At 36.4% G+C, this 15,282-nt stretch overlaps 4 protein-coding genes across 6 annotated transcripts; 1 reads left to right on the top strand and 3 right to left on the bottom strand.

The window, feature by feature from the left end:
- The first annotated feature begins 2,344 nt into the window (after positions 1–2,344).
- On the top strand, positions 2,345–6,201 carry LOC105226299 (leucine-rich repeat-containing protein 10). Its single transcript, XM_011205125.4, has 3 exons — positions 2,345–3,952; positions 5,083–5,667; positions 5,765–6,201. The coding sequence occupies exons 1-3, from the start codon at positions 3,773–3,775 to the stop codon at positions 6,005–6,007; spliced, it is 1,008 nt and encodes a 335-aa protein (XP_011203427.2). The 5' UTR covers positions 2,345–3,772; the 3' UTR covers positions 6,008–6,201.
- On the bottom strand, positions 6,174–7,152 carry LOC109579201 (mitochondrial import inner membrane translocase subunit Tim10). The gene is made up of 2 exons (XM_019990283.2): positions 7,001–7,152; positions 6,174–6,620 (listed from the first exon to the last, which is right to left on the bottom strand). Exons 1-2 carry the CDS (start codon positions 7,149–7,151, stop codon positions 6,493–6,495), a joined length of 279 nt encoding a protein of 92 aa, XP_019845842.1. The 5' UTR covers position 7,152; the 3' UTR covers positions 6,174–6,492.
- Positions 7,153–7,213: 61 nt separating this feature from the next.
- Positions 7,214–7,578, bottom strand: LOC105226298 (uncharacterized). Its single transcript, XM_011205124.3, has 2 exons — positions 7,526–7,578; positions 7,214–7,443 (listed from the first exon to the last, which is right to left on the bottom strand). The coding sequence occupies exons 1-2, from the start codon at positions 7,570–7,572 to the stop codon at positions 7,290–7,292; spliced, it is 201 nt and encodes a 66-aa protein (XP_011203426.2). The 5' UTR covers positions 7,573–7,578; the 3' UTR covers positions 7,214–7,289.
- A 264-nt stretch (positions 7,579–7,842) lies between these two features.
- Positions 7,843–12,638, bottom strand: LOC105226300 (golgin subfamily A member 1). Of its 3 annotated transcripts, XM_011205128.4 has the most exons (8): positions 12,035–12,638; positions 11,619–11,978; positions 10,671–11,096; positions 10,339–10,437; positions 9,128–9,562; positions 8,764–9,054; positions 8,577–8,700; positions 7,843–8,498 (listed from the first exon to the last, which is right to left on the bottom strand). In XM_011205128.4, the coding sequence occupies exons 1-8, from the start codon at positions 12,221–12,223 to the stop codon at positions 8,494–8,496; spliced, it is 1,929 nt and encodes a 642-aa protein (XP_011203430.2). In that variant the 5' UTR covers positions 12,224–12,638; the 3' UTR covers positions 7,843–8,493. The 3 variants fall into 3 exon arrangements, with proteins under 3 accessions (XP_011203430.2, XP_011203428.2, XP_011203431.2); XM_011205126.4 differs by having other exon boundaries at positions 7,844–8,700; positions 12,035–12,637; XM_011205129.4 differs by lacking the exon at positions 10,339–10,437 and having other exon boundaries at positions 7,844–8,700.
- Positions 12,639–15,282: the final 2,644 nt, after the last annotated feature.

The raw sequence follows: 15,282 nt of genomic DNA, 5'->3' as shown, positions 1-15,282 counted from the left end.
ACGGTGACCGCCATCTATAAATATTCACATATAAAATAGATCATAATTTTAAAGCACTATTTTTTAAGGCATCTAATAAGGCCGTCAATTTTTTTAGTGCTACGGAGGAACTATACACTTTATTATTAAGTGGGGATAAATAATTGTTGTTATAATGAGAATACGCTGTGTCTATAACGCCTTATAAACTTGCTTCCCGGAAACCAATATACCCAGATTATTATTAGATTAATTCAAATTGAATGTATATATGTATAAATGAAAAATTTCGAAATAGCGTCAGGTTAGATTAGGTTAAAAGATTGATCTTGACAAGTGCCAACTGGGATTTGGTAAGAATAGAAAGACAGTTTGATTCCATCACATCACATCACATTTGGTAAGCTTAGAATGCCAGTGCATTGCGATACCTAAAACTACTTGATCGTAACGACCCGCATAAACAACAAAGCGCTTTGAGGTTATCATACGTTTTTTGAGGCGGCTAGTATTCGTTTCACGTGGGCCTTTGAGGTTGCCAAAAGTATGACTGTGGAGTTGTATCAACCTCAGTCTCGCAAAAGCTTGACAAAGAAGCAGAAAGTGAAACAACGTAATTTTAAATTTAAATTTAACTTAGAGGTATCAAATTCCCAATCTTCTTCTTCTTCTTCTTAATTGGCGTAGACACCGCTTACGCGATTATAGCCGAGTTAACAACCGCGCGCCAGTCGTTTCTTCTTTTCGCTACGTGGCGCCAATTGGATATTCCAAGCGAAGCCAGGTCCTTCTCCACTTGGTCCTTCCAACGGAGTGGAGGTCTTCCTCTTCCTCTGCTTCCCCCGGCGGGTACTGCGTCGAATACTTTCAGAGCTGGAGTGTTTTCATCCATCCGGACAACATGACCTAGCCAGCGTAGCCGCTGTCTTTTAATTCGCTGAACTATGTCAATGTCGTCGAGGATGGAGTCATGTGTAGAAGTTCACGCAAGCGAGGAAAGTTCTCTGATCGCCATTCACTTGGGAGTGGCCAGAAACGATTCTTTTGCATATGACTCAAGCAGCTCACGACTTCCGGTCTTTGACCAAGTATCCTCTGGGTAGCCTAAGAACATCCGTTTGAAGGCGAGCTAACGTGAGAAGGCGAAACATCCCCTGCATAGGGTTGTGCGCTGGGTTTGGGACCCGCCACGTAAAAAAAACACCCCCAATGAAAAGGAACAACAAGCCTCGGATGAAATTCCCAATCACACGCTTTAATTGACTGCACCTATCTATAAATATTATTAATACTAAATAAATACTACGAGATTCCCTCGAATACTATCACTTCAAAATACAAATTCCAAAAAAATTACGTACATACATACATACATATTGCATACGTGCCGCGGCCCTCGGCCCGCATCCAGTACACCAGTACTCGAAGTCGTACTTTGGTGCATTTATAAGTATGTATGTGTGTAATAACAGTGCGAAGCGACTAGCGATATTGACAGTCGGTATTTTACTGTTGTTTGTGTGCACAATGAGATCAGCAGAATCGGGGCCTGTCCGTTGATAAGTGAACGAGGCAGATCAACGACAATAAGACAAGTACATATTGACATAATCGAAATTGTGTTTTGAGCACGAGATTTCTACCAACTGTGACTGCGTATCGTGAGTGCGTGTATGCATTTATAATTACATGTTTATAGCGGGTGGTTTGACAGACATTTTTGAGTAATGTTGTTGATTTCGCTATGAAGCTTCCGGTTGCATACACCGGATAAACAGTAATGTGTCTGTACTTTTAAGATTAGTGATAAGATAGGAAAGAAGACGAAGCTAACATAAACTCGTTTTATACTTTTATACACTAGGCTCGAAGCGGTTTTAAACATAGTCCAATCGATTCAGCTAAAGAATCGTTGTTCTTTCGATCGCACTTTTTAATCTACCGACTGAAATTAAAGTTCAAAGGCTCCTCCATTCGAGACAAAGAAGAAATAGCATTCAGGAGGAATGACCAGAGCGTCCGTCCGTCCACAGTTTTTGAGATCTTGATCTTCCCAAGAAACTGCTCATTTGTCAGAACCGCTAAGATCGGACCACTATAGCGTAAAGCTGTCATAATACCACTATATACATAAGTGTCAGATCAAAATCAAGATAAGGAGTTTTTTGCATCTGTTTGGAACACCCTTTATGTTGTATACACATATACATACATATATATAGACACGATCGATGTCTACGGACCATGAACTCCCCCAATATTTATATAAATAGTCATAGATTACAATTTTGAATTAAAAATTCATCGAACTGCCACGAGCTGTAGTCGTACTACCGTTGTTCACGTGCGTCAACACTTGAATTGAGAGCGACTCAAACCGGTTTAATGGAAAAACATCACGTTTATGATTTTTCTTTTTATAAATTGCAAGAGAGTGTCACTTTTTTAGCGTTATTTATTGGCTTTTTTAGTTTGTGAATCATAAACGCCGCTTAAATTCGACAAAATCGAATTTGCGAATGCTGGAAACGCAAAATTATGAAGAAAAAAAAAGTGAAAGAAGAGAGAGTACGATAACAAATACACCAGCGACATTCATGAACCACGACGAAGGCGCTGGAACTCGTAGAGTATACGTACATACATACGTCTGTGACTTGAAGAGCGTTTGTCGTTAATAAAACGCCGACAGCAAAACACGCTCAGCACGCAACAATAACATTTGCAGTATCAAACAGTATGGCTAGTGACGCCTTAGTAACGTGCTATGTGCTTACTTATATTTTTAAATGGTATAAAGTGAGTGCTCGTAGACTCTAGCGTGCTATTTCGCTATTGAAACTGAATGTTACGACGTGCCTTCTGTTGTTCGACGCTGCGGCAAAAGTAAACACGCACACGCCGACTATTCGCACTGCCCATGCGAGCTGGTTTAGAGCATACCCACACATACATAAGTATGTAAGTATGCAGGTAGTTTCGGAGCGAAGCAGTTTGAAATTTCAATTACACCTGTGCGAGCAGCTGAAGTGAACGCGTGTGCTGGACGCAAAAATTGCATATAAACTAATTTACTACATGCATCTATTTATACACGAATACACAATATAAGTGTTTTTTGTTTGTTTTAAATCGCTGTGTAAAGTATTCACTAAAAATGCAGACGAGCAAAAGCAACATGAATCGCAAGGAATAATACAAGTTAACACAGCCAAGTGACGCGGCATACATTTATACTTATTTACATACATATATATATTTACAAATATACATATATGAGATTTCAGCAGTTGCTTGCCAATTTCGGTGCATATTTTGTTAGTGTGTTCGCATAATCTCAGTGCTTTAACGACCAGCTACTTCGACGCTGCACTGCCTGGCCAGGTCCGTTCTTGCTTTTATTACAGTAGAATACCTGCTCTCAAGTGTTGTGTTGCTGCCGTTTCACCCGGCAAAGTTCGTTGGTGATTATAAATACTTTCAATGTGCAAAATAAAAACTTAAAAAGTTTCTAAAAAATTTTACACACAACTGTTTTTCGTTTGTAAATGTCATGGAGTGTTTTAAAAGAACTTTGTAAAAGTCATCAAAAAGTATTGACGTAAAATATTTCTTCGTATGCTACACGAAAGCGAAAGCAAATAAATCGCTGAGGAAGCGGAAAGGGGAAACATACAAAACAGCAATTTTATGCAAAAACAAAAGCCAAAATTACAAAACAGACGTAGCAAAAATTTATATAACAACGTGTCGTACCAACAAACGATTAAAAAAATATCGCAAAATTGTAAAAATGAATCGAATTTACCAGTTCTTCCGTCACAATCACGTCCTGGCCATATGCGAGGATGCCATTGATAACAAATCGTTTACGTTGAATTTGTCACGTTTCGAGATGCCTGATGTGCCTGATTTGGTGGAAAAGTGTCCAATACTGCTGAAACTCTTCCTGAATCACAATCATTTGACCAAGGTGCGTATGCCCAATATTACACAAAAATGTTTTAATGTCGTGTTTAATCGTTTAATATACAAATGCAGCGTATTTACGTGCGTACATAACAGTATTGATTGATGTAAGTACGTATGTAGGTACGGTGTGGGATATTTTTTGTATTGACTGCGGACTACGTTGCGCATGGAAAGTTTTTGTTTTGTCTGGATAAAACAGGAGTGTAAACAAAACAAAAATTTCGTGACTTCGTATGATAACGAGTATAAATGTGTACATATAAGCGACTGTCACTTTTCTTAAGAACACTGCTTAGGTTCTTGGGTATTTTTCAGTATTACCTGACTTTGCATGCTGCATTTTTAGTAAAAATGCAGACTTTGTCGTTGTTAAAAACTAAATATTGATAAATAGTAAAATTTTATATTACATTTATGGTACTTAGTACAAATAATACTACTTTTGTGGCTACAAATATTCTGAAGAGGGTGAGTTTTATATTGACTATAATTTTGTTGAGAAGGTCACGGTCAACGGCTTATGGGAAAGATTGGAATTGAAACGGAAAGGCGATAAATTGAAATGAAATTCAGTTTACCAAGCGTAGAATGAATATTGGCTTAGCTTAAAAGAAATTAGTTTAAAATAAAGCCAACTCAGGTATATCTAGTTTGGTTAACTATAATATTACTAATAACAAAATGTAATGCGTTGTGAAATAAGATATTAGAACAGCATGTGAAACATAACATCAAACTGTGCCTAATTAAAGCAAAAATATTTAAATTTTAGAAAGCATTTTCAAATCTACGGCATCTGGCAATTAAATAAAATATTTCATCTGACCCCAGAGTACATTTTTATTATTTCCTACTATCGCTTATATTGTTTGCAACAATTTTTCCATCTATTTTTATAAATGCATAACCAAATATTGGATTTATTTTTTATTTATTGGTTATCAGTGATACAGTGATGATAAGAAATGTACCTAGCACCTTTACAGCCGCTAATATGGTTTACTGCAATAGGTGAACTTAATGTCGAACCGTCATAATTTTATAATTAATTATATAAAAACTTGCTTGTTCCGAAATTCTTTAATAAAAGTCATCAAAATCTGATTCCATACCAATTCTCTTCCATTACAGTTGCCCCCCATTATTGCCAATTTGTCACGCCTGCAGGTGTTAACATTGGACTACAATCGTCTGGATGCCTTCCCTATCGTCATTTGTCAACTGACTAACCTGCGTATACTTAATCTTAGTTGTAATGAAATCGTTAAACTGCCACCGGAAATCGGTCATCTAACGCAATTAGAAACATTTTGGTGCAATAATACGGGTTTATTAGAGATTCCCGAAGAGATCGGCAACTGCCAACGCCTCGAGACGATGGGCGCACGTGGCAATAAATTGACAAGTTTACCAAACAGTATGGGTTTGCTGACGAATTTACGTTGGCTCACATTCGAATCGAATGAACTGACTGATGTACCCGCCACACTCGGTGCACTCTCCAAGCTGGTGCATCTGAATTTCAAGAGCAATCTACTCACTCAAGTACCCGCTTGCCTGCGTCAAATGCGTAAATTGCAATTTGTTTTTCTTAATAACAATCGCATAGCAACAATGCCTGCAGAGGAAGATCTTTTTAGCACACGATTTGTGCGTGTGCTGAATCTGTGTGAGAACCCACTATGCAATGAGGAGGAAACGCGTCAATTGCTTAGAGTGAGTGTGGCACACAGGAAGTGTGCAAGTGAATTTTAAGCTCTTAAATATATATAATTTCATTTATAATATTTATAATGTATAATATTCTTTGCAGGAGCATATGCACGTTCAATGTGAAGAGCACTTCAATGTGGGTGGACAACAGCGTCTGGGAACCCGCAATAATGAACAAAGTGAAGATGAAGACGAAGAAGAGGGTGATGTAAACTCTGATTGGGAGAATAGTATAGCAACTAGTGACTTGGACACTACCGATGAGAGTGGTCCCGAAAATGACTTAGAGGATATTTCCATGCTTATACCAGAACTTTCACGCTATATAACGAATTTTACATGAACGATGCGCATTATGGACTTGAGCGTATTTTTGTTAGCTGTGCTCTCAAACATACATACATATATACAGACATATCTAAAACTATATTTATATGACTTAATATTGGTATTGAAAATATGTGATAACTTCTAAACTTTTAAACTTATACAAAACAAAAACAGAAAAAAACGTTTTAATTTTATTTTAAAACAAAATGTTTTTTTTATTGAACTATAAGTAGAGTAGGATTACTCATATGAAATGCAATCACATACATTTACATTCAAATATTTTATTTTTGCACAGCAAAATGTTGCAATGGTGTGCTGTCAAGTGTCGCACCATCGACAGCCATACTGAGGAAGGTGTCAACAAAAGGAAGTTGGAAACAGCGCAGAACTGGCGTTTAAAGACAGCAAACTTAAAACTACTTTAGTAAAAATTATTGGTTTGTTTATTTTTAAATTGGTTTTGCGGCCTGAGTTGTTGTTGGCTTTTTAAGTAGCTTAACCAGACATCTTTTTCATTAGCTCCTCATCTTGTATGGACATAGCTGTTAGTTTTTTGCCAATTTTTTCATGTATATCCAAATATTTGGCCACACAGCGGTCAATGCAGACCATTTCACCCTTACCTGTGAACAAAAAAAAGAATGTATTTATTTATAATTTTGCTTTTGTCATAATTTTATTTCTAAAGGATATACAAAGCTTTGCTATAAACACGCGATACTAACATACACTATAAAGCTCCTACGATAGCCGGTTTTACTTTTTTTAAAGACCTTCTTCTTTACTGGCGTAGACACCGCTTACGCGATTATAGCCGAGTTTTTAAAAGATCAATCATTAATTTTCTCACTAAATTTTAATTGTTGTTGTTATTGTAGTAACAGGAAATCGTTACAAAAAACGAGTATCGGCTTATAAATGCATCACACACGAATTTTTATCACAGCCGACTCAAAACAAAATCACAGCACTCCACAAAATTTTTACACGAATATTTACTCACCTAATTCAGCTTCGCCATAACGTGGTGGTATGCATTTCTTGTGGCAGGCATTTGTCATACGATTATATAAGTCGGACATCATTTCAATCTCCATTTCTTGCATTAACTGCAATTTAGCCTGGTCGGCTTGACTTATTTGTGGCATGGCCATTTTGCGTTTCTAATTTTGTTTTGTTTTTTGGTTTTAATAAAAAGGGTTTGTTGCTAATTATCCACTATACGCGTTAGTTCCAAACAGCTGCTTGTTGCCGGGGAACAAAATTTTAGTAAACAATGACTGCTAATTAATTTAACCGCTGAAGCTTCTTTCACCGACAGGTTCGTATTCACCAGTATTCGACTTTCGCATGCGTTCACGTATTTGCATGTCCTGATAACGACGGTGATCTACAGAATTTTTCGACAAAATAAACCCAGACACACCAGCGACTGTAATGACTGACCTGCGATATTTGTAAAGAGGAATATAAATATTTTTTAAATATTCGCTCCTGATATAATAACAATACAATATAATTTACGTACCAACAAATAGCAATTTTTCCAAATGAACCCAAAGACATGACCCTCATGAAATTTTAGTGAAGCAACGATGTAATCTCAGCTGGTTTTGACATAACCTCAATGTTTTTGTCTTTGACAGCTGCTAAGCCGCAAATGTGTTGCCACATTTATTACGGTAGTCAGACGATTTCAGCAATGTGTATACCCCTCACGCATATATAGGGAATATTACATTCGGTTGGACTTTCATTTTTTCTTCATATTTTTGTAAAAAAAGTTTCAGCACTTACCCTTGGATATGTGTATTATATATGTAATTAAAATGCGTTTGATGTTTTTCGTGTTTAACATCTTTTAATATATAAAATTTGACAACAAAATAAATTAACAAAGTATACAAAATATATATGTACATATATATAAATAAATATGTATCAAAATGCTTATACGTACAAAATGGAATGATAAGCTAACAGGAAATAAATATGCACAATAATTAAATCAACATTAAAACCTACTAGGGATTTTCACTTAAAACTTAATTAACCGAAATTTCGCTGCAATTTTGCAATCAACATTAAAACTTACTAAGGATTTTCACTTAAAGCTTAAATAACCGAAATTTCGCAAAATCTTTCAATAAATATAATACAATTTGAAATTTTGAATGGACAACATTCGTAACACAGTTACGTAACGTTTTCGGAGTTATGTAAATAAACAATTGTTTTAGAGAGTTATTTGGCGATTTTAAATTAATCTAGGTTGTAATAATTATTTTTATAAATTCCTCTTGCTTTTTAACTAAGATAAGGTGCTGGTAGTGTTGAATCAAATTCCAAGATGTGACATATAAAATAATTGAAGTCAATACGTTCCTTATATTAAACGCTGTCTATGAGCAAAATCGCATTCGTAGCTGCTGAAGTTTTTAAAGTCTATTGGTCGTTTGGCTAGGACATTCTAACTAGCAACAATTGGATTTTAAATTATACTAGTATAATAGATATCAAGTGCGTAAATGAATTTTAGTATTAACTCGGTGGTATAGAGAAGGAATGTTGACCCCTACCATGATTTGGTTTCGAGCCGAACCAACTCATTTTCCAATTGAGCGTGTCCTGCAGCAGTTTCTCCTCATCTTTGGTGAGTTGTAATAAAGTTGCAACAGCGCGTATTAAATGTCGTGCTTCCACCTGTTAATAAATTAATTTCTTTTAAAAAATTTACAAAACGAAAACTTGCGATGTAGCACTAACCTCGCGACTGGTAAGAAACTTCACAATTACATGCTTTAAATATTTAAAATTGACCTCGTCCATAACTATACTACTGCTTGTGGCTGCGCTTACACCACCGCAGTGCTCACAAGCTAACGTATCATTCACAACCGCCGCACTGGCGGCAACCACAATTGCGTTGGTTGGCGGTTTCGCTGCAATGCAATTGCCGTTACGCTCCTTTTCAGCTTCGAAGGATTTGGCGCTGTGAAACTCCTTCTGCAGTGTCTTCTTCAGATCGGCCAGGCGTTGATTTAGAACTTTTATTGTCTGCGGGGGGCACAAGTAAAATATAGAAAACATGTATAAATATAATTATGGAAGAGTTATGTGCAAAATTTACCTTATTTTTCTCGCTTATTTCGCGTTGCATTTCATCGATCTCCTTCAGCTTCTCATCATTCTTATACATCACAGTCTTTATTTCTTCCATTTCGATTTTACACTGTTTCATCTCTTGTGTCTTGGCCTCCATTTCACTGGTTAGCTGCACGTTCTTTTCGTGCAGTTCGTTGGCTTCGTCACGCTCCATGCGCAACTCTTTACGCAGTATCTCTTCGCTCTGTGATATTTCGGCATTACGCAACAATGCTGTGAGTTTTTCTTCCTTTTCGGTTTCAAGTAGGTTTTGCGCTTCGTTCAGCTGCTCTTGTAATTGTGTATTTTGTTGACGAAGCGATTGTGCCACATGTTCAGCATTGGTGGCATATTCACTAAAACGTTCATCGGCCGTGCTGATGCGCAACTTCAGATCTTTCGTTTCATTTTCGAGTGTCTCCTAAATGTTTATGTAGGTAAAGAAATATTTTAGTAGAATACTTTCAAAAACTTTGTATGCAATATATCATATTTTTATTGTAAACAAAAAATTAAAAACAAAATAAAAACAAAAGGAAAATATAAACAAATAAAAATATAAAAAAAAATTAAGGAATAAAAACATAAAATAAAATCAATAAAACAATATATTTTAAAAATATTAAAAAAAAATAAAAAAAATATTGAAAATAGAAATATAAAAATATATTGAAAATAAGAAAAATAATAAAAAAAGTTTTAGAAAGTTCAAAAAAAAATTAAAAATATAAAAAGCAATAAAAAATAAATTGAAAAAAAAACATAATACTAATGCAAAAAAATATGTATTAAAAATAGTAAAATTAATAATAAAAAATAAAAAAAATAAACATTATTAAAAAATTGTACTAACAATATATTACTGCCAAATATAATACTTGCATTGTAATTAAAATCTCAATTTTTCGGCAGAAAATAAATCATTTATTCAAAATTAAGCATGATACAATTTTTAACAAATAATTAAATAACATAAAACATTTAACAAATATAAAAAAGGCATTAGTTGGCGCTTGTAAATTATTTATGTGTATGTGCCTCCAAAAGAAAGCAATTATTTGGTGATGCGTGGTGGGGTTAATTTAAGCGTTTCAATTTCAATACGTGTGTGGAGGTATTAAATACTTTTAAAACATTTTGTGTGGTTAGTTACATGCTATCCCATTGCAAATCATCAACATCAGCGGGTATACTCACAGCCTTATTGCGTTCATAAATAATTTGTTGCTCATTCTCCTCGCGACATTCCTTCAGCGCCATGTTTAATTCGTCTATCTCCTCCTCAAGCAACTTTATCTGGAAGAACAGAGGTGTTTTAGTTACAAAATTTACATAAATAGTAAATTGATATTACGTGTTTTTTAAATTTCCTTCCCTCACGTCATTTTTCAAAATAACTGTATACACACGCACACATACACATCTTTTCCAAATTAAAAACTCATTTGTATGCTTTTTAACCGAAACTTACTTTAAAGCACACCGCACATTATGGTAAAGCTGCAAGTAAATGCTGCCACATAACCTACCTTATCTTCGCGCTGCTTCATATCGTCCTTTAGCTTCAACATTTCGAATTCTAATTGCTTGACTTTTTCATTTAAATCGTCGCGTGCTCGCAGCGCCTTGCGTTTTTCGGTCGTCTCTTCGGCAACTTGTTTTGACAGTCGACTGACTTGCGTTTCCAATGACAAATTCTGACCGCTCCATGTACTTTTTATATCGGATAGCTGCAGATGTGCTTCCTCTAAATGCTGTTCGAGCATTTTACGTTCTTGCACTAGCGCTTGCATTTTCTCGTCTGCGCTGAATGAGTTAATCGCGTCCAGGCGTGCCTGTTCCATAATTTGCAGACGCATCTTTAAATGGCGATTTTCTTCTTCAACAGCGGCCAATGTTGTGGTTAAGTTATTTTTTCCCAGTTGAGAAGAATGGCGTAGGCGTTCCAATTCATCCTGTAAGAAAAATGTTAGCTATGTTAACACATATATATAATTTTTCTGATAAACTAAGCTGTAGATATGCTAACATAGTTATACACATACCCACGCACCGTCTTAACAATTATACGTACCAGCATGAGTCAGCGTCACCTTTAACTGTACACCAAAATGTATAAAGCATAGTGTGTTTTCTTTTTATTTGGCGAAATAAAATATGTAAAAAATGTGAAAAACGTAGATAATGTTGTGGCAAACTAAAATTATGTAGAACTTTTAATGCGAAAGAAATTTTTTAAATAATACAGTCTCTAACCAACAACAAAGTAACTGTAGTATGGTAGTTAAAAGTATACGCAGCACTATACGTAATTTACTGTTAAAGCCAATAGATATTACTTAAATCAACAAGAAACCAAAAATTGATAGATAAGCACTGTGGTATTTGAAAGCCTATATGCAGCTACATATACATTTGTATATATATCGAAACGCACAAAACATATACATATAAACTTCACTGGCACACTTATTCACCTGTAAATCCTCGACCATGGGCTCATATTGCTTCAGTCGTTCAAGTTCTGTGGTTAAGTTTTCAATTTGCTGCTGATTTTGTCGCATAGCTGCTAGACGATCAACCGCTTCTTGCTCACGAAATGATAATAGATTTTTTAATTTCTCAATTTCACTTTGTTGTAGATTTTGTATCTTTTCCTGTTCTTCACAATATATATCCTTTTGCGTTTGCGCTACTTTCACAGTTTCTAATAGGATTTCGTTCGTCTTTTCAATGCGTGTCTTCTCCTCTTGAATTGTTTGTAAACGTGTTGTTAGATCTGTCACCTTGGTGGTCAGCTCATTACATTGACTACGCAAAGTGGAGAGCTGTTCTGCCTGAAAAATTTTATATATTTTAAATGCATATTTAAATTTCATGTGTTTACACGCACTCCATAACTTTGCGAGTCCACATTGCCACCTCCGCCGGTGTCCTCATTAGTCGAATTTACACTTAATGTCGATGAGAAACGGCTGCGTATCCGGTTGTTGTTATGGTTGATATGACGTGTATTCGTGGCTGTTGGAGCCACGTCTGAACCTGTCTCCTCTTTGATTTTATTTTTTAATGAAGCAAACATTTTTCAATGCCGCTGTTTAAATGAAGTCTTATATGCGTAATTGAGTGCAGCAATAATGTTGTGTAAATCAATTGCCACATCCGTCATTTACATTTCACAAAACGGCACAGGTGAGTCTTACGATTCACTGCTACTCCCTGTCATCGACTTCTGCCCCACCACTTGTGTGTATTGGTATTTTTTTTGCTTATGTACACTGGATTTTTCGACTGTTATCAGTCGTAATGTTAAAGCAGACTGCTATACTTTTTGGCTTTTGTTATCGTAAATGCAAATTTGCTACGTTTAAAGTTATGCTAATGCAGCTTAGCAGGAAATAATCAGACACCAGTCGGTATTTTTATGTTTTCCACGATCGAAAAATTTAATCCCCACGTCCGTCCAAAGCTGATTGAAGTTTACTTACGTTGATAGTGAATTATATATCGTAATCACGTAAGTGTTTCTAGCGTATAGGGTGACGCAGAGAATTGATTTCGTGTAACTAAATAATTTTAAAATTTAACAAAATTTAACAAAATTACCGAAATTTAATTAAAATTATTATTAAATTTGTTTAATTTTGGAGTTTATTGATTTTAATTTTACATATACACTGCTTCAAACCACTTTAATTAGTCTTGATGCAAGGGGAATATCTGTTTGAAGACTTTCAGATTTTACTTTCCGGAAACATTCTGCATAACTAAATCCAGATTGCTCTTGTTATTGTAAGGGTTATCTAGTCGCCGTTAGGATGGCAAAGTTCAGATAAATAACCATCGACGGTCATCCATAGGAGAGAGGTGTCAGATGTGTATGGTTAGCTGGGCACGCAAAGAGGTGGTTAGGTAATGCGAGTAGTTGCTGTACGCTGGACATATATTTGATATGTCCAGATCGATTTTGGATAATTTGGATTTGAACCTGATCTAGAACGAAGCTGCGCAAGGGTTACTATTGATTCTCGCCGCAACTCGAGCTCTTCCTTTGCAATGGGTGGTGGTTTGACTCCATTCACTGAGAGGGAATCGGTGAAGATATTTATGGCTCCACCGTGAATGGCGGTCAGTGCATGTCTGAAGTTAGTTGCGTCCGAAGTCTCTTCGGGGTATAGTCTTATGTCATCGACGCAGTTGATAAGGACCTTTTGATGCTCCTAGAGCAGGTTACGCTAGAAGCAAGTGACCTAGCCTCGTTTGGATCGGTAAGTTTTAGACTAAATTCAGGTCTTTGCAGCCGATAGAGATTCCTACTAGCCCTTTTCTCTATCCAAATTTCTTCCCTAAAAGTGTGTGGGCGAAAAAGGGTTCCGGTAAGGTTTTGGTTCATGGTTCTATCATTCCAGCACCAGTACCATCAGCTGTCTTCGAGGTGTCAGTATACCATTTCTTTCTGATTCTGTTGAGATGTGAGTTAAGAGTGGAGCTCTCCTAGTTCTTTTTTTATCGTCGAAAGAAAAGTCGGTATCTTTTATTTTTCTTTAGAAAGTAGTGACTTAGATAGCTATTTCCAACCATCTTCTGTTTCTGAGCGGATATTACCCAATTTTGTTTGCTTGTCCGCTTTTCAGCTGGCATTGGTTTCTGTAATTGAGCTCGCGTCGGGTTCTCGAACCCTCTTTTGCACGAATTTGCTACCAGCGGTGTAGATCCGGTCCATCTCCAATTGAATTTTTTACTATGGTATAAGTGGGTATGGTTTCGCCCGCTTATTTCCGGTCTTCGGTCCGTTCCGATTTCGGTTACGTACCGGACTGTTGTCATTTCTGCTCGCGTCAAGTCCTCGAACCCTTTTTTTCACAAATATGTTGCTGGCTGGGGCTTCGGCTCATAGCAGCTTTGTTCTGGTTGCTCACGCTGCTTTATTTTGCAGCTGTTGTTATCTGCGGTGCTGTCTCGAATAATTTGCTGCTTCTAGAAGGAAACTTGTCGTCTCTGGCGTGTTCTTCGAAGAGAGTGTTCTCCTCCGACAGCTGCGCTTGTATTCTTGGTATTCTTTACTTCCTTTTTGTGATCCAATGTGTGATGATAAGCTGTAAAAGCGAATCCTAAGTATTTTGAGGTGACCGCTTGACTATATCAATGTCGTGTTTCAACGCCCACTTCCCTAAGACCACACCAGACTACCAATTTAGTTTCAAATACGCTATTTCACCTCCTAAAACTCTTCACCCTCATGTGTCATTGAAATATTCTCGACACAATGACAAATACAACTCTCATTTATTTCACTTCCACATGAAATACAACAACTGCAAATATTTGCACAATTTTATTATCAAAAGTCTTCCAGTGAAATAGGTAATACTCGTAGATAGTTTAAATGGCCATGTCAATATCCAAATAAATTCCAAATAACTCGACCATTACCAGCACTCCACAAATTTATTCATTTTATGTGTGCAGGCCTCCTCTCAATCGATAAGTCTAATATTTCAGCCAAGCCGTTTTGCTACTCCACGTTTTTTTTTCATTGTATTTTGCTCTTATTATTATTATTCACAACTATGAATGGCAGCATCAGCCTACAACGACGCAAGACTGTCTACTTCCGTCGGCAGGCAACGACGACGCGAGGGAAAATCGCTCGCTCTAGCGTTGAGCTCTGATAAGCGGTCTGCGGACAAAGTCTCAAGTCCTTCGGTGCGGTTCTTCTTCATGCTTTTCTTCTTCGTCTTCTTGCTCTGCGGAGCATCTCCATTTGCGAAGGCAGAAGCTAAGTTCTGCTCTGCGTCCTTTTATGTAGTTAGTGTAGTTTGTTGTTGTTTGATTTTCTTCCGGCTTCCGGTGTTTTCCACAGCGTCGCATTAAAGTTGTACTTGTAGTTGTAGTTTTAGGGCTATGTGTCTTTGTATATATGTGTGTGTGTTTAATGGCAACTACAACCTATAAATTGAATGCTTATATTTTATGAGCATTTGTGTGCATGTGTGTGTGTGTTGGGTTTACTTCCTTCCATTTTTTGTTATCATTTGTGTGCTTGTCCTTTGTTAAGGGCGTTTGAGATTTCTATTGTTACTTGTTTGTTGTTGCTGTTATTGTTTGTGTTACGTTCAATTCGATTGCTCGCATTTTTTT

The sequence above is a fragment of the Bactrocera dorsalis genome, chromosome 3, assembly GCF_023373825.1.
Source record: "Bactrocera dorsalis isolate Fly_Bdor chromosome 3, ASM2337382v1, whole genome shotgun sequence".
NCBI lineage: Eukaryota > Metazoa > Arthropoda > Insecta > Diptera > Tephritidae > Bactrocera > Bactrocera dorsalis.
The sequence above is the reverse complement of the archived record's forward strand: the minus strand, read 5'-3'. Positions and strand labels throughout refer to the sequence as shown.